The 19,769-nt window shown below is 44.0% G+C and overlaps 1 protein-coding gene across 1 annotated transcript in view; it reads left to right on the top strand.

The window, feature by feature from the left end:
• The first annotated feature begins 6,468 nt into the window (after positions 1 to 6,468).
• Positions 6,469 to 19,769, top strand: part of LOC135553272 (gamma-aminobutyric acid type B receptor subunit 2-like) — a 127,398-nt gene continuing 114,097 nt past the window's right edge. Inside the window, exon 1 of the mRNA XM_064985444.1 lies at positions 6,469 to 6,612. Within this exon, the coding sequence (XP_064841516.1) occupies positions 6,469 to 6,612 (144 nt within the window). The remainder of the gene's footprint in view (positions 6,613 to 19,769) is intronic.

Genomic DNA, 19,769 nt, shown 5'->3' on the forward strand with positions numbered 1-19,769 from the left:
CTAACATATTTTTTGAAGAAATAAAAAAAAAAAGGTGTAATTGTAGTGAATGATATCATAAACAGGACTGGCGGTTATGTTACATATGCAGCGAACACAGACAGAGGGAAATGTCTGCTCTACCCAAAATTACAACCAACTAATTGCAGCATTACCACAAAAATGGAAGAGGCAAGTAGAAGGGGAAGAAAGTAAGGAACTTGTATGTCGGCCCTGCATTAAAGAACATAAATGGTTAAAGAAAAGTGTGATAAATAAAAAGAGGCAGAGTCAATAGATCATTTATTTTGGTATTGTCCATATGTTGCTCATTTTTGGTCACAGGTCCAGGAATGGCTGAAGAATTGCAACATTTGCAGAGAACAAACGCTACAGACAGCAATACTGGGTGATTTGAAAAGCCAGAGTCAATCAATCAATAATACAATCATTATTTTAGCAAAAACATGTATTTTTAATTTACAATCTGTAGAAGCTATGAGAATAGTTCAGTACTTTTGTGAAGCATCACAGCACATTTGAAAAATATATGACAAATAGAAATCCAAAATGGATGGTGTTAAGCGATAGATGGGAGGGGTTGAATGGAGCTGAAGGGTGGAACTAATAACAAGATAACCAATGTAAAACATACGGGGTCTGTAAAATGTATATAGGTTTGTAAATGTTGTGAAATAGCACAGTTACAAATAGAAATCAAACTGGATGGACATCAGAAATAGAGGTAGGACTAAAAACAAACATAACTATTGTAAAATAGGTTGTGTCTGTAAAATGTGCATAAGATGTGTGGACTGAAGGTAGAAGCCTAAGCGTTATTGGTAATGAGTTTACTCCAATTGAGGGAAGGGTGGTAGGGTTTGCAGAGAATAATGAAGGTATATTCTAAAAATAGTATGTATATCTATATATGTATATATGTGGATATGTATGCATATGTGTATGTACGTGTATGTATATGGATACATATATATTTACCCAAAAAAGAAATAGGGGATTGGAACTGAGGCAGACAATTATGGAATGGAAGCAACAATCTTTCCGCAATATTAAGCTGATCCACTCCTAAAAAAAAGCCTCACTGAAGACTAACAAATCAGCTCCCACATCATTATCATTTTCTCTCAGCCAATCATCAGTCATTCGTGTAAATACCGTGCATGTTGAATGCCCTTCCCTATACGTGTGCTGAATGTCTGTTGTTAAGTTATTTACTGTCGTATTGTATCTGGTTAAAATTGAATACAGGCTGATTGGTCAGCTGTTTGAGCCAGTAAACAGTGCTTTACTATTCTTGGGAAGCACAATGACTTTTGCTTCTCTCCAGGCCTGAAGGTACACACTTTCCTGTAGGCTTAGATTGAAGAGACGGCCAATAGGAGTGACAATAGCATTCGCTGTCATCCTCAGTAGTTTTTTTGTCAGACCCGGTGACTTGTCATTGTTGATAGACAATCATTTTGTCACCTCTTCTACACTCACTATACGGAATTCAAAATTACAATGCTTGTCTTTTATTATTTGGTCAGTTATTCTTGGATGTGTAGGTGTGGCGTTTGTTGCTGGCATGTCATGTCTAAATGTACAAATCTTGCCAATGAAAAAATCATTAAAGTAGTTGGTAATATCAGTGGGTTTTGTGATGAATGAGCCATCTGATTCAATGAATGATGGAACGGAGTTGAACTTTTTGCCCAAAATGTCATTTAATGTGCTCTTTATAGCATTTATCTTTGTTTCACAGCATATTTTCTCCTCCTTTTTGTTCTGTTTAGTCACATGATTTCTCAATTTGCAATAGGTTTGCAATAGGTTTGCAATAGGTTTGCCATAGGTTCGCCATAGGTTTGCAATAGGTTTGCCATAGGTTTGCCATAGGTTTGCCATAGGTTTGCAATAGGTTTGCCATAGGTTTGCCATAGGGTTGCAATAGGTTTGCCATAGGTTTGCCATAGGGTTGCAATAGGTTTGCAATAGGTTTGCAATAGGTTTGCCATAGGTTCGCCATAGGTTTGCAATAGGTTTGCCATAGGTTTGCCATAGGTTTGCCATAGGGTTGCAATAGGTTTGCAATAAGTTTGTAATAGGTTTGCCAATTGGTTATGTAGCCAGACATATTTGCCATTCCTTTTGTCCCACCCCACTCAACCATAACATTTTTAAATTCCTCATCAGTCCATGCAGACGAGGACAGTTCTTACAGTCCTTTTCTTTATGGTGTTTATTAGTAACAGGAGTAAGCAATTTCATAGTGTCAAGTGCAGCATCTGGTTGCTCCTCATTACACACCACAGACCAGCAACTATTCTTTACATCGTCAACATAGGAATCACTACAAAGCCTCTTGTAGGACAGTACCTCTTATACACTATATTAGGTCCAGGCTTTGGTACTTTGGTTTTCCTAGATATGGCTACTATATTGTCATCACTACATCCAATGGATTTGCATACTGCTTTACAACAAATTTCTTCAGCGTTAGTAAAGATGTGATCAATACATGTTGATAATTTCATTCCTGTGCTGTTTGTAAATAACCTGGTAGATTGACTGACAACCTGAACCAGGTTGCAGGAACTGGTTACAGTGGGTGGGCAGCTGAATGAAAGCCAGTCGATATTTAGGTCACCCATGAAAATATAACTCTCTGTTGATATCACATACATTATCAAGCATTTCACACATATTATCCAGATACTGATTGTTAGCACTTGGTTGTCTATAGCTACCTCCTGTAAGAATGGGCAGATGATTCTGTAGTCATATTACTTAAACTGTATTTGACATTAGATCCTCTCCAAGCTTTACTGGAATGTAGCTCTGAATATAGACTGCAACACCACCCCCTTTGGTATTTCTGTCTTTTCTGTAGATATTTTAACCATGTATTGCTTGTATAACCATGTATAACCAGTATATCATCAAAGGTATTATCTAAGTGGGTTTCAGAGATAGTCAGTATATGAATGTCCTCTGTTACTAGCAAGTTATCAATTTCATTAACCTTGTTTCTCATGCTACATATGTTAATCTTACGGATCATTGGGACACTACCGTCCCACCTGGTCAACATCCGTTGAAAATGCAGAGCGCCTAATTCAAATTACAGAGATCGTAATATTAAACATTCATGAAAATACAAGTGTCATACATAATTTAAAATCTTAACTTCTTGTTAATCCAGCCGCATTGTCAGATTTCAAAAAGGCTTTACGGCGATAGCATACTATATGATTATTTGAGGACAGCTCCCCGCAACACAAAAGCATTACATACATTTTCCAACCAAGCAGATGCGTCACTAAAGTCAGAAATAGCGATAAAATAAATCACTTACCTTTGAAGATTTTCCTCTGGTTGCAATCACAAGAGTCCCAGTTACACAACAAATGGTCCTTTTAGTTCGATAAAGTCCTTCGTTATATCCCAGAAAAGTCTGTTTCATTGGCGCGCTAGACTCAGTAATCCACCGATTTCCCTCGTTCAAAATGCATACAAATGAATCCCGTAAGTTACCAATAAACGTCTTCCAAACATATCAAACAACATTAATAATCAATCCTCAGGGAACCTATTATGTAAATAAATGATCAAATTTAAGACAGAGAATACTGGAGACCATTACCGGAGATAAATAACGAAGTACGTGCACTCACCGGACCGCGCTACAAACACTACAGCCAAAATGGGAGTCACTAAGAAAAACCACAAATTCTAGCTCATTTTCCAGAAAACAAGCCTGAAACTCTTTCTAAAGACGGGTGACATCTATTGGAAGCCCTAGGAACTGCAATTTGGAAGGACTTCCTTTTATATTCCCAGCCATTGTAATCAGAGGTGAGCTGGAAAAAAAATACTGGATGGATTGTCCTCGGGTTTTCACCTGCCATATCAGTTCTGTTATACTCACAGACATTATTTTAACAGTTTTGGAAACTTTAGAGTGCCCAATACTACCAATTCTATGCATATCCTAGCTTCTGGGCCTGAGTAACAGGCAGTTTACTTTGGGCACCTCATTCATCCAAACATCCGAATACTGCCCCCTAGCCCGAAGAAGATAATGTGGGCTAATTTTAGCACTTTTCTGGGATTCTTGATTGTTTTGCTGATTGTTTTACTGAGCGGCTTATCAGAAGTAGACATGACAGTGATATTTATGTTTGAGCTGATAGTGGAGGGTGAGCTGCACACAGCGAAAGTCCTACTAGGGCACACCGCCTTGGTGCTAACAGTCTAATTAATTCAATGCCAAGAGTGTGCAAAGCTGTCATCAAGGCAAAGGGTGGCTACTTTGAACAATCGCAAATATAAATATGTTTACATTTATTTAACACTTTTTTGGTTACCACATGATTCCATGTGTGTTATTTCATAGTTTTGATGTCTTCACTATTATTCTACAATGTAGAAAATAGTTTTAAAAAGAGAAAAAGAAAGATGCTTTAATGAGCATATGTGTCCAAACTTTTGACTGGCACTGTATGTGAATGAGATATTTCTGTATTTGATTCTCAATACATTTGCAAAAATGTTAAAAAAAAATGTTTTCACTCTTCCATTATTGAGTATTGTGTGTAGATGGGTGAGATTTAAAAACAAAATTGAATCATTTTTGAATTCAGGCTGTAACACAAGAGCATATAGAATAAGTCCAGGGGTATGATTGCATTCTGTAGGCTCTGTACGATGTACCAGTGTAGGCACACGTGTGCCTTGTGGAGCACTGCTTATGGGATTATTATGTTTCATTTATACAGGAGGCGGAGGAAGATGCATCAGTTTTTTTGGAAATTTAAACTGTGCACATTGTTTTACCCCAAAAATGAATCAATTGATATTGTTGTCCTTTAACAGTCAATATACTGTACAAAAATTAGGAAGTCGACACTCCAAGATATTTGAAAATGAAATCAGTAACTGGAGCTGTGTTTCAAGAGAGAACCTATACCCATAATGCTGCCAGAAACATAATTACAAAAATTATCGAGAATGAAAACACAATAAAGGCCGAAGGCTTATTTCCATTGAGCTCCTCTGTTCGATTTCTTGTCCTTGCCAACGCCGCCTTGGAAGAAAATCTCATTCAGACCTACATGATCTTAACAAGGTGAAACCACCTCAAAAGTGTAGCTTCACTGCATCAAGGTGGACATTGCCTCCGACTCTATATACACACAGGAGAACATCCTGAATTGACTGGTAATAATAGGGGCAAGAAGTGATAGGAATATCATTACAAACTCAGAAAATCACAGCAAAACTTGTTAGGGAGCTCACATAGCAATCAATAGAGCTATTCCATTTGTTTCCCTCGCTCTCTCTCTCCCCGTTCTCTCTCTCTCTCTCTCTCCCTCTCTCTCTCTCTGTCTCTTTCTTTCTACCCCTGTTCTCATCTCCCTCCCGCAGTTCTACAGAGCCAAGACCGTTGCCATGGTGATGGCTGCATTCTGCAGTAGCAGCAGTGGGATCGTCTCTCTCCCTCTCATCTCTCATCTCCCTCTCATCTCTCTCTCTCTCTTCCCCCTCTCTCTCTCTTCCCATCTCTCTCTCTCCCTCTCCCCCTCTCTCTCCCTCTCATCTCTCTCTCCTTCTCCCCCTCTCTCTCCCTCTCCCCCCTCTCTCTCTCATCTCTCTCTCCCTCTCCCCCTCTCTCTCATCTCTCTCTCCCTCTCCCCCTCTCTCTCCCTCTCATCTCTCTCTCCCTCTCATCTCTCTCTCCCTCTCCCCCTCTCTCTCCCTCTCATCTCTCTCTCCCTCTCCCCCTCTCTCTCCCTCTCATCTCTCCCTCCCTCTCCCCCCTCTCTCTTCCCCCTCTCCCTCTCATCTCTCTCTCCCTCTCCCCCTCTCTCTTCCCCCCTCTCTCTCTCTGCTCTCGCTCTCTCTCACACATCATTTCGAGATATCACATCACACCATGTTTTGTTCATTACTATTGTATTTCAGATTTGTAATCACATATTGCATAACAATGTATTTAAGTGCTACACTTGGACTTACAGGTATGCATTGCATATCTATAGGAGGCACTTGTATTTGTAGTGTATGTTTAGGCTTCTGTATATAGCTAACATAGTCTGTCTGTGTGTGCCTCACATAATTCTGTCCTTTCCAAATGAAAACTTTCCCCACAAACTCCAAAGGTGAGGTCCAGGTGACACCCTAGTCCCTATGTAAAGGCACTTCATTAGATCAGAGCCCCTTTGAGCCCTATAGGGAATAGGCCCATACTACCGTGCTACAGTAAGAGGTGTGCAGTACAGAGCACAATTCAATATGTGCTTTCAACGTTGCATGCCAGCCACTTCCCAGCACAAAATAGTCTAGAAAAATGTAATGCAGCTTTTAATCTCTCTCTCTCTCTCTCTCTCTCTCTCTCTCTCTCTCTCTCTCTCTCTCCCCCTCTCTCTCTCTCTCTCTCTCTCTCTCTCTCTCTCTCTCTCTCTGCCAAACCTCCTATCTGTCCCTATGCAGTGTGACAACGCCAAGGGATTGAGGGCCTTCTTCGACGCTATATGCTACGGACCCAAACACCTGATGATCTTCGGAGGGGTGTGTCCTTCTGTCACATCCATCATCGCTGAGTCACTGGAGGGGTGGAACCTGGTGCAGGTAGGACCAAGTCTGGTTGTTATGAGGAGGATACGTTGCTCTGTTCCAGCTGGATTTCACCTCTTTTTGGGAGTTGTCTTTCTATTTAGCTTTGGTGGGGTTCCCTCTTGTGAGATGTGAGATGGAACAAATGCGAGTTTTGAGTTGTTAGGATAAGTTGGCGTGTGTGTGTGTGTGTCCGTGGGTACCCGTGCATGTGCAAAGTGTATGTGTGTGTGTGGGCTTGAGGTTGGAACCACAGTGACAGGACATGCAAGTTTGCTAATTGAGTAATTTGTATGTTTGTTATTGGCTGAGCCCATGGTCTTTTGGTTCTGTAGATGGGGTCTGGGCTGGGGTCTCTGAGAGGTCCTAACTCATGGCTTAATCCTTCATTAACCTCACCAGGGGAAATGTCTAATTGGTAAGTCTTTAATCCGGGACGATCCTTATCCATTTCATAAACCCAGAGATGGAAGAAAACAGGAAATATCAAGGCTGTGCCACAAATGGCCCCTTACCCTGAATAGCCCTATGGGCCCTGGTCAAACTAGTGCAGCACATAGGGAGGAATGTTTCTCGTGTTATCAAATGGCCCCTTACCCTGAATAGCCCTATGGGCCCTGGTCAAACTAGTGCAGTACACAGGGAGGAATGTTTCTCGTGTTATCAAATGGCCCCTTACCCTGAATAGCCCTATGGGCCCTGGTCAAACTAGTGCAGTACACAGGGAGGAATGTTTCTCATGTTATCAAATGGCCCCTTACCCTGAATAGCCCTATGGGCCCTGGTCAAACTAGTGCAGTACACAGGGAGGAATGTTTCTCGTGTTATCAAATGGCCCCTTACCCTGAATAGCCCTATGGGCCCTGGTCAAACTAGTGCAGTACACAGGGAGGAATGCACTAGTTTGTTTCTCGTGTTATCAAATGGCCCCCTTACCCTGAATAGCCCTATGGGCCCTGGTCAAACTAGTGCAGTACACAGGGAGGAATGCACTAGTTTGTTTCTCGTGTTATCAAATGGCCCCTTACCCTGAATAGCCCTATGGGCCCTGGTCAAACTAGTGCAGTACACAGGGAGGAATGCACTAGTTTGTTTCTCGTGTTATCAAATGGCCCCCTTACCCTGAATAGCCCTATGGGCCCTGGTCAAACTAGTGCAGTACACAGGGAGGAATGTTTCTCGTGTTATCAAATGGCCCCTTACCCTGAATAGCCCTATGGGCCCTGGTCAAACTAGTGCAGTACACAGGGAGGAATGTTTCTCGTGTTATCAAATGGCCCCTTACCCTGAATAGCCCTATGGGCCCTGGTCAAACTAGTGCAGTACACAGGGAGGAATGTTTCTCGTGTTATCAAATGGCCCCTTACCCTGAATAGCCCTATGGGCCCTGGTCAAACTAGTGCAGCACATAGGGAGGAATGTTTCTCGTGTTATCAAATGGCCCCTTACCCAGAATAGCCCTATGGGCCCTGGTCAAACTAGTGCAGCACATAGGGAGGAATGTTTCTCGTGTTATCAAATGGCCCCTTACCCTGAATAGCCCTATGGGCCCTGGTCAAACTAGTGCAGTACATAGGGAGGAATGTTTCTCGTGTTATCAAATGGCCCCTTACCCTGAATAGCCCTATGGGCCCTGGTCAAACTAGTGCAGCACATAGGGAGGAATGTTTCTCGTGTTATCAAATGGCCCCTTACCCTGAATAGCCCTATGGGCCCTGGTCAAACTAGTGCAGTACATAGGGAGGAATGTTTCTCGTGTTATCAAATGGCCCCTTACCCTGAATAGCCCTATGGGCCCTGGTCAAACTAGTGCAGTACACAGGGAGGAATGTTTCTCGTGTTATCAAATGGCCCCTTACCCTGAATAGCCCTATGGGCCCTGGTCAAACTAGTGCAGTACACAGGGAGGAATGTTTCTCGTGTAATCAAATGGCCCCTTACCCTGAATAGCCCTATGGGCCCTGGTCAAACTAGTGCAGTACATAGGGAGGAATGTTTCTCGTGTTATCAAATGGCCCCTTACCCTGAATAGCCCTATGGGCCCTGGTCAAACTAGTGCAGTACACAGGGAGGAATGTTTCTCGTGTTATCAAATGGCCCCTTACCCTGAATAGCCCTATGGGCCCTGGTCAAACTAGTGCAGCACATAGGGAGGAATGTTTCTCGTGTTATCAAATGGCCCCTTACCCTGAATAGCCCTATGGGCCCTGGTCAAACTAGTGCAGTACATAGGGAGGAATGTTTCTCGTGTTATCAAATGGCCCCTTACCCTGAATAGCCCTATGGGCCCTGGTCAAACTAGTGCAGCACATAGGGAGGAATGTTTCTCGTGTTATCAAATGGCCCCTTACCCTGAATAGCCCTATGGGCCCTCGTCAAACTAGTGCAGTACATAGGGAGGAATGTTTCTCGTGTTATCAAATGGCCCCTTACCCTGAATAGCCCTATGGGCCCTGGTCAAACTAGTGCAGTACACAGGGAGGAATGTTTCTTGTGTTATCAAATGGCCCCCTTACCCTGAATAGCCCTATGGGCCCTGGTCAAACTAGTGCAGTACATAGGGAGGAATGTTTCTCGTGTTATCAAATGGCCCCTTACCCTGAATAGCCCTATGGGCCCTGGTCAAACTAGTGCAGTACACAGGGAGGAATGCACTAGTTTGTTTCTCGTGTTATCAAATGGCCCCCTTACCCTGAATAGCCCTATGGGCCCTGGTCCAACTAGTGCAGTACACAGGGAGGAATGTTTCTCGTGTTATCAAATGGCCCCCTACCCTGAATAGCCCTATGGGCCCTGGTCAAACTAGTGCAGTACACAGGGAGGAATGCACTAGTTTGTTTCTCGTGTTATCAAATGGCCCCCTTACCCTGAATAGCCCTATGGGCCCTGGTCAAACTAGTGCAGTACACAGGGAGGAATGTTTCTCGTGTTATCAAATGGCCCCTTACCCTGAATAGCCCTATGGGCCCTGGTCAAACTAGTGCAGTACACAGGGAGGAATGCACTAGTTTGTTTCTCGTGTTATCAAATGGCCCCCTTACCCTGAATAGCCCTATGGGCCCTGGTCAAACTAGTGCAGTACACAGGGAGGAATGTTTCTCGTGTTATCAAATGGCCCCTTACCCTGAATAGCCCTATGGGCCCTGGTCAAACTAGTGCAGTACACAGGGAGGAATGTTTCTCGTGTAATCAAATGGCCCCTTACCCTGAATAGCCCTATGGGCCCTGGTCAAACTAGTGCAGTACATAGGGAGGAATGTTTCTCGTGTTATCAAATGGCCCCTTACCCTGAATAGCCCTATGGGCCCTGGTCAAACTAGTGCAGTACACAGGGAGGAATGTTTCTCGTGTTATCAAATGGCCCCTTACCCTGAATAGCCCTATGGGCCCTGGTCAAACTAGTGCAGCACATAGGGAGGAATGTTTCTCGTGTTATCAAATGGCCCCTTACCCTGAATAGCCCTATGGGCCCTGGTCAAACTAGTGCAGTACATAGGGAGGAATGTTTCTCGTGTTATCAAATGGCCCCTTACCCTGAATAGCCCTATGGGCCCTGGTCAAACTAGTGCAGCACATAGGGAGGAATGTTTCTCGTGTTATCAAATGGCCCCTTACCCTGAATAGCCCTATGGGCCCTGGTCAAACTAGTGCAGTACATAGGGAGGAATGTTTCTCGTGTTATCAAATGGCCCCTTACCCTGAATAGCCCTATGGGCCCTGGTCAAACTAGTGCAGTACACAGGGAGGAATGTTTCTTGTGTTATCAAATGGCCCCCTTACCCTGAATAGCCCTATGGGCCCTGGTCAAACTAGTGCAGTACATAGGGAGGAATGTTTCTCGTGTTATCAAATGGCCCCTTACCCTGAATAGCCCTATGGGCCCTGGTCAAACTAGTGCAGTACACAGGGAGGAATGCACTAGTTTGTTTCTCGTGTTATCAAATGGCCCCCTTACCCTGAATAGCCCTATGGGCCCTGGTCCAACTAGTGCAGTACACAGGGAGGAATGTTTCTCGTGTTATCAAATGGCCCCCTACCCTGAATAGCCCTATGGGCCCTGGTCAAACTAGTGCAGTACACAGGGAGGAATGCACTAGTTTGTTTCTCGTGTTATCAAATGGCCCCCTTACCCTGAATAGCCCTATGGGCCCTGGTCAAACTAGTGCAGTACACAGGGAGGAATGTTTCTCGTGTTATCAAATGGCCCCTTACCCTGAATAGCCCTATGGGCCCTGGTCAAACTAGTGCAGTACACAGGGAGGAATGCACTAGTTTGTTTCTCGTGTTATCAAATGGCCCCCTTACCCTGAATAGCCCTATGGGCCCTGGTCAAACTAGTGCAGTACACAGGGAGGAATGTTTCTCGTGTTATCAAATGGCCCCCTACCCTGAATAGCCCTATGGGCCCTGGTCAAACTAGTGCAGTACACAGGGAGGAATGCACTAGTTTGTTTCTCGTGTTATCAAATGGCCCCCTTACCCTGAATAGCCCTATGGGCCCTGGTCAAACTAGTGCAGTACACAGGGAGGAATGCACTAGTTTGTTTCTCGTGTTATCAAATGGCCCCCTACCCTGAATAGCCCTATGGGCCCTGGTCAAACTAGTGCAGCACATAGGGAGGAATGCACTAGTTTGTTTCTCGTGTTATCAAATGGCCCCTTTACCCTGAATAGCCCTATGGGCCCTGGTCAAACTAGTGCAGCACATAGGGAGGAATGCACTAGTTTGTTTCTCGTGTTATCAAATGGCCCCCTACCCTGAATAGCCCTATGGGCCCTGGTCAAACTAGTGCAGTACACAGGGAGGAATGCACTAGTTTGTTTCTCGTGTTATCAAATGGCCCCATACCCTGAATAGCCCTATGGGCCCTGGTCAAACTAGTGCAGTACACAGGGAGGAATGCACTAGTTTGTTTCTCGTGTTATCAAATGGCCCCCTACCCTGAATAGCCCTATGGGCCCTGGTCAAACTAGTGCAGTACACAGGGAGGAATGCACTAGTTTGTTTCTCGTGTTATCAAATGGCCCCATACCCTGAATAGCCCTATGGGCCCTGGTCAAACTAGTGCAGCACATAGGGAGGAATGCACTAGTTTGTTTCTCGTGTTATCAAATGGCCCCCTACCCTGAATAGCCCTATGGGCCCTGGTCAAACTAGTGCAGTACACAGGGAGGAATGCACTAGTTTGTTTCTCGTGTTATCAAATGGCCCCATACCCTGAATAGCCCTATGGGCCCTGGTCAAACTAGTGCAGTACACAGGGAGGAATGCACTAGTTTGTTTCTCGTGTTATCATGTTTTTTCTCTCTCTGCATTGTTGGAAAGGGCTTTTCATTTACCTGTCTTATATCAGCTTGCTTGCGCTCAGATGGGAAGGACTGAAACATTTGAGGTGTGTCCTTAAAAACATGATTCAAAGTGCTAATTTCAGGCAACACTGGTGGGGATATTTAAGATCAACAAAAAGCTGGTTTTAGCAGTAACACGGTGGGTTATGGAATTAATTTTGACAGCGGAAACTCAGCATATCCAGCCGTGATGCACACTGTCCATATGAGCATGGGACTAGATGCACACTGTCCATATGAGCATGGGATGAGATGCACACTGTCCATATGAGCATGGGACGAGATGCACACTGTACATATGAGCATGGGACGAGATGCACACTGTCCATATGAGCATGGGACTAGATGCACACTGTCCATATGAGCATGGGACTAGATGCACACTGTCCATATGAGCATGGGACTAGATGCACACTGTCCATATGAGCATGGGACTAGATGCACACTGTCCATATGAACATGGGACTAGATGCACACTGTCCATATGAACATGGGACTAGATGCACACTGTCCATATGAGCATGGGACTAGATGCACACTGTCCATATGAGCATGGGACTAGATGCACACTGTCCATATGAGCATGGGACTAGATGCACACTGTCCATATGAGCATGGGACTAGATGCACACTGTCCATATGAGCATGTGACTAGATGCACACTGTCCATATGAGCATGGGACTAGATGCACACTGTCCATATGAACATGGGACTAGATGCACACTGTCCATATGAGCATGGGACTAGATGCACACTGGCCATATGAACATGGGACTAGATGCACACTGTCCATATGAGCATGGGACTAGATGCACACTGTCCATATGAGCATGGGACTAGATGCACACTGGCCATATGAACATGGGACTAGATGCACACTGTCCATATGAACATTTGACTAGATGCACACTGTCCATATGAGCATGGGACTAGATGCACACTGTCCATATGAACATGGGACTAGATGCACACTGTCCATATGAGCATGGGACTAGATGCACACTGTCCATATGAACATGGGACTAGAGTAGTATGCTTCTGGTGCCTGTATACTTCGTATTAAGAAACATAAAAACGAATGCCTTTTCATTTTATTTGATAAAAACCAAGCATAGTCTCCCCTCCTCTCAATGAAGGCTGTTTTTTTCCTGCCCAATGCAATCAAGTAGGCTCATCAAGACCGTCGATAAAGGGTTTGGCTCTTGACACGGCTTGGAAATAAATCTTAATCACGGTAGCAAAACAGTGAGCTGACATTCCCTTTTTATCTGTGTATTGTAAGCAGTGTGATCTGTAAGATGGTTGAAATATGTTCATAAAACATTATATTTGGGAGCAGTATAACGGTGAGTGGACATTCTCCCTTTCTCTTTATATTGGACCTTTGTCCAGCTACTGTGAAACGTCTGGATGTGCGTAAAACCCTCCATAGTCTGCATCATTGTTTTAATATTATTTGCCCTCAGGGAGCAATTATGGTGTAAGTGTATTTAGACTATTTAAAACTAGTTGTTATTTCATTTTGTTTTGAATTTGACTAGAATTATTCACTCTCTTTTTAGGCCTTGCCTATTGACAATATTTGGCATGTCCATGCTCAGCCATGTTGTAATTTACAGTAGACCTAGCCTGTATATCAGTGTGCATGCTACGTAGGCCTATATATTTCCACAATGAAGCCATGCAATTACTTAGAACAATGTGGACTGCAAACAGGTTCAAGGAAACGTATTTAGCAAAGATGGGATGGGTCTACATTTTCTCAATTAGTTTCTGTAAGCTATTTAACAAACTAGAACCGACTAACATTTGGAATTGGAGTTGATTCCAAGCAATACATAAAAGACCGTAAATACACAACTTGAAGCAACTACATATTTAGCCATGGAGCACCTTCTGATTGGCCAGTGAGAGGCCAAGCCTCTCTGTTCATCAAAACCCAGCCCTTTTGTGTCACTGACAGCACTGCGTCAATCATCTTTTGTTGTGTAAATAGCTAAAAGGATTTCTGACACACCCCTGAACCTATAGCGCTACCGCCAGCTCTTTGATTTACCATTGTTTTATGCTTGTTAAAATTGAACCCTGAAAAGTCAGTGGCTTTTTTCCAAGGCTTGAAGAGCTGTCATTATGGTGAGATACTGTCAATTAATGGTGAGGAAGTGTAGTGGTGGTTGAGTACAGTCATCTCTGTGGAAGAGGGCCTTGGTGAACATACACCCCTTGGCAAGGTGTGCTCTAAGGCCATTCTTCAAGGTCTGATTGAAGCATTTCACTCCTCCATTGGCCTGGGGGTGGTAGTATGCTGTGCGGACGTGTTGTTTTCTAACATCAGAAAGATGACAAAGTCCTCTTGGACCTGACTAGTGTCCCCTTCAATTAGTCATTAGAGGCCGACTCTTGTCTGTAAAGTTCACTGATTCAAAACCTTTGTGTTTGAGAATGTAATTGCAGTCGGATTGGCAAAGACTCCAAATGAACCGCTAAATTAAATGTACCCCAAAACCATACTATTCAAGGACTTCCATTTTCAATTCCAAATCCCTGGACCTTCATATGAGGTGCAGTTAATCGGCTTGACTCACTGATGAAACTCAAACTGCTTTTGGATAATTTACAGTACCACTATGTTCTACTCTGGTTTCTTTGCAGATCCAGATTGCACTAGGCTAGCTAGATGCCTCTCTTTCCATCTCCCTCTCTGGGCCCATTGACTTTCATCTGTCTCCCAGTGGATGGAAGCAGACCCTGTGCCAGGAACAGGGCAGGGCTGCAGGAGGCTGCCTGGCTCCAAGCTGCAGACGTAGGCCAGTGCATTGGGCCCTGACGTCAGCAGCCAGTGGGAGGTGCATTACTTTCCATGTCTGATCTATATGTATCAGCCTCATAAGAATTCTGTGAGGAGAGAGGAAGCGAGGAATAATATGTGTGGGAAGTTTTCTGGGATACTATATAGGCATGGAAACATATTGATTGTTGCTATTATCATGGATAAAGGGAATTCGAGACATTTGAGGGGAAATGCATGATTGAGTGAATAGGTGTAACCCGGCTTTTGAATTGAGGCATTTTATTGGAAAATATGCATATTTTCCTTGGCTTCTAATGTGCTGCCCTAAATGAAAAGAAAAAAAAGGTAATTTCCATATATAAAAAGCAGAGACAGCCAGACAGTATTTAGACAGTGTCTATTTGCAACTTCACTGGACAACAATTCCTGAGAAATGTTTCATTATACAGTATATTCATTTACATATTTGTAAAAATAGATTTTTAATCAAGGAAGTGCCCCCCCCCACACACACACTTGCAATGTTGCAGAACCATGATCAGTTTGCAGGCCCCATCTGCCATTGAATTTATAAAACTACTGATCCTCAAGCAGCTCTCTCACTTACATCCTGATTGTGGCTCACGTCTCATGGTATTGTTGAAGATACAGGCTCATCCTCTCTGCTAAGCACCAATTACTCTTTATAGCAGTGCTGTGTTGAGTACAGTAAGCTATGTGGTGATGAAAATGACTGCAAAAGCAAATTAAATGGAAGATAAGAATGCTACGAGGGCAAATAGACAGATGGTAAACGAGGGATGGAGAGATAGACGGAGGACAGCAAGCTTTGAGCATTGGCTGAGAGAGAGAGAGAGAGAGAGAGAGAGAGAGAGAGAGAGAGAGGGAAAATAGGGAGATAAAGAGAGAGGGAAAAGAGGGAAAGGAGGGAGAGGGAGATAAAGAGAGAGGGAGAGAGAGAGAAAGAGTGCGGGAGAGGGAGATAAAGAGAGAGGGGGAGGAAGAGAGAGAGAGAGAGGGGGGGGGGAAGAGAGGAAGAGAGAAAGAGAGAGAGAGAGAGAGAGAGAGAGAGACAAAAACAATATGTTTGCGCTTCAAATAAACACACACTTTTCTTTCCTCAGGGCTGTAGGGTGAGACCGGGATGCACTAGAACAGGCTGCAGCACCCTGCCTCACCCGACTAAAATCTGAAGTCAAATGTCTACATTTTTGCTGATGATCTGGTGCTTCTGTCCCCAACCAAGGAGGGCCTACAGCAGCACGTATATATTCTGCACAGATTCTGCCAGACCTGGGCCCTGACAGTAAATGTCCAGTTGCCAGGATCACAAATACAAATTTCATCTAGATACCGTTGCCCTAAAGCACACAAAAAACTATACATACCTCGGCCTAAACATCAGCGCCACAGGCAAGAAGAGCCTTCTACCCCATCAAAAATAACATACAATTTGACATATCAATTAGAATCTGGCTACAAATACTTGAATCAGTTATAAAACCCCTTTCCCTTCATGGATGTGAGGTTTGGGATCCACTCACCAACCAAGAATTCACAAAATGGGACAAACACCAAATTGAAACTCTGCATGCAGATTCTGCAAAAATATCCTCTGTGTAGAATGTAAAACACTAAATAATGCATGCAGAGCAGAATTAGGCCGATACCCGCTATTTATCCAAATCCAGAAAAGAGACGTTAAATTCTACAACCACCTAAAAGGACGTGATTCCCAAACCCTCCACAACAAAGCCATCACCTACAGAGAGATGAACCTGGAGAAGAGTTCACTAAGCAAGCTGGTCCTGATGCTCTGTTCACAAACAGATCCCACAGAGCCCCAAGACAGCAACACAATATGACCCAACCATCACAAAAAAACAGAACTAACTACAATGCTATTTGTCCCTAGATAGAGAGTACACAGTGGCAGAATACCTGACCACTGTGACTGACCCAACATTAAGGATAGCTTTGACCATGTATAGACTCAGTGAACATAGCTTTGCTATTGAGAGAGGCTGCTGTAGGCAGACCTGGCTCTCAAGAGAAGACAGGCTATGTGCACACTGCCCACAAATAATTTGACAGCAAATCCAATTTTGATCAACTCCCATATCTACTTGGATGAAATACCAGTGTGCAATCACAGCAGCATGATTTGTGACCTGTGTTGCCACAAGAAAAGGGCAACCAGTGAAGAACAAACACCATTGGAAATACAACCCATATTTACGTATATATTTTTTTGCCTTTTGTACTTTGTTTCAACACTATATATAGCCACAATATTACATTTGAAACGTTTGTGAGTGTAATATTTACTGTTAATTTTTTATTGTTTATTTCACTTGCTTCGGTAATGTAAAAATGTTTCCCATGCCAGTAAAGCCCTTTTGATTGTATAGAGAGAGAGAGAGAGAGAGAGAGAGAGAGAGAGAGAGAGAGAAGGAGGGGGAGAGAGAAAGACAGAAAGGGTGGGGGGGGGGCAGAGAAAGAGAAGGAGAGAGAGGGAGGGGGAGAGAGAAAGACAGAGAGGGTGGGGGGGAAGAGAAAGAGAAAGAGAGATAGGGGGGAGAGAGAAAGACAGAGAGGGTGGGGGGGGCAGTGAAAGAGAAGGAGAGAGAGGGAGGGGGGAGAGAGAGAGATAGAGAGGGTGGGGGGGACAGAGAAAGAGAAGGAGAAAGAGGGAGAGAGGGGGCAGAGAAAGTGAGAAAGTGAGAGAGGGCTTTGCCAATGTAAACCATATGTTTCCCATGCCAATTAAGTCATTTGATTTGAATTGAGAGAGATAGATGTGTGTTGTTCCAGCCGTTATCTTATAGCTTGATCGACATGTTTTTTCATATTTTTCACTTTGCAAAACAATTCTTGGCGACCTTCTTTATAGGAGGATTAAACATGCTCCTCTCAACTCCTCATTATATTACAGAAAACGCTTGCCCAAAACACTTCTGGCACCAAGAATCTCGCTGGCGGGCATCCTGGGCCAAGACTCCAAATACGAGCCTTTCCTTTTGCCTGCTACAACAATTCATTGTTTCTGCTCCACATAATGGCAGAGAATGGTTCATTGACTCCAAGTATGGGTTTCTATTCTGTGGTAAATGGCTCATTGAGTGCCAGGAAATGCCCTCGTAGAATCTGTCGACCTCTCAGTCGCCAATTAGATGTCTGTGGAGGAGTTGCTGTTCATTTTCAGCTGCGTCTAGTGTGTAATGAAAAAGGATGTTCCCCAGTCATTTTCTCCTTGTAATTTGGAGGGGAAAAGGGTAGATGGGGGGCACAGTTTAATGAGAGTATGTATATTCTTACATTAAGGTGTCATCTGTTATGCACGACTGGAACACTATACAGCAGGCCTATTATTTGTCACATTCCATGTTGTCTACATCCTGTCAATTCACTCAGCCCTCTGGGCTGTGCATCCCAAATCACAGCCTATTCCTTATGTAGTGCATTACTTTTGACCAGGGCCCATAGGGGAAGTAGTGCGCTAATTTTGACCAGGGCCCATAGGGTAAGTAGTGTACTACTTTTGACCAAGGCCCATAGGGTAAGTAGTGTACTACTTTTGACCAGGGCCCATAGGGGAAGAAGTGTACTACTTTTGACCAAGGCCCATAGGCGAAGTAGTGTACTACTTTTGACCAGGGCCCATAGGGTAAGTAGTGCACTACTTCTGACCAGGGCCCATAGGGGAAGTAGTGCGCTAATTTTGACCAGGGCCCATAGGGTAAGTAGTGTACTACTTTTGACCAAGGCCCATAGGGTAAGTAGTGTACTACTTTTGACCAAGGCCCATAGGGTAAGTAGTGTACTACTTTTGACCAAGGCCCATAGGGTAAGTAGTGTACTACTTTTGACCAAGGCCCATGGGGTAAGTAGTGTACTACTTTTGACCAAGACCCATAGGGTAAGTAGTGCGCTATGTAGAGAATAGCGTTCCATCTGTATTCGTAACCCATCCTTGATATAACAGAACTGAATTATGACAGCAGCAGATGATGAGAATGGAAAAACACACAACAGAATCGGTTACTATGCATTCTGGGTAAGTGGTGAGAGCATCAATGAAGCCATATGTATACATGAGAGGCATTTCTCTCCCAGTGCCAGTATTGATCGTAGCTGCTTCATTAGGCCAGCCAATTTAGAGACGAGAGACAAGCTGCATCTCTACTTCCAACCATCCATTCCTCCCTGCCTCTCTCCATTTTCTACATTATCCAAACCTCAGTGTTGCTGCTATTCTTCTCTTTTTGGAAGGCAACAGCACTGTGGATCACGTGTGTGTGTGTGTGTGTGTGTGTGCGTGCGTGCGTGTGTGTGTGTACGCGCGCGCATGTGTTTGTTTGCGTGCGTGCGTGCGTGTGTGTGTGTGTGCTGTTTGCGTGCGTGCGTGTGTGTGTGTGTGTGTGTGTGTGTGTGTGTGTGTGTGTGTGTGTGTGTGTGTGTGTGCTGTTTGCGTGCGTGCCTGCGTGTGCGTGCGTGCGTGCATGCGTGCGTGCGTGTGTGTGTGTGTGTGTGCGCGCACGTGGGTGTTTGCATGCGTGTGTGTGTGTGTGTGTGTGTGTGTGTGTGTGTGTGTGTGTGTGTGTGTGTGTGTGTGTGTGCAATCCCTCTGCTGTACTAAACCCTTCAATAAAACATGAACTGCTGTTGTATTCTAGTGCTGTAGTCTATGGTATTCTGGCTCAGTTTACGTCAAATCTTTTCTTGTTCCGTATCCATATTTCATGGTTCCAAAATTTAGATTGAAATCCCAGGTTGCTGCAGAGGGGAGGATGAGGCAAGAGGCAAAGAGACATGAGCCAAGTGGACAGCAGGCCTATGGTCAATTACATTCAGTCAATTCAGGAAGTAAACTGAATTAGAATGTCAGTTTACTTCTTGAATTAAATGAATTTAAATAGAATTGAGCCCAACACCGGTGGACAGGAATCTATGAACTGCTAGTTTGTTGTAGACTATCTATCTCCTATCAGATTGTTCTAGACTATCTATCTCCTGTCAGTTTGTTGTAGA

The sequence above is a fragment of the Oncorhynchus masou genome, chromosome 13 (genome assembly GCF_036934945.1).
Source record: "Oncorhynchus masou masou isolate Uvic2021 chromosome 13, UVic_Omas_1.1, whole genome shotgun sequence".
NCBI lineage: Eukaryota > Metazoa > Chordata > Actinopteri > Salmoniformes > Salmonidae > Oncorhynchus > Oncorhynchus masou.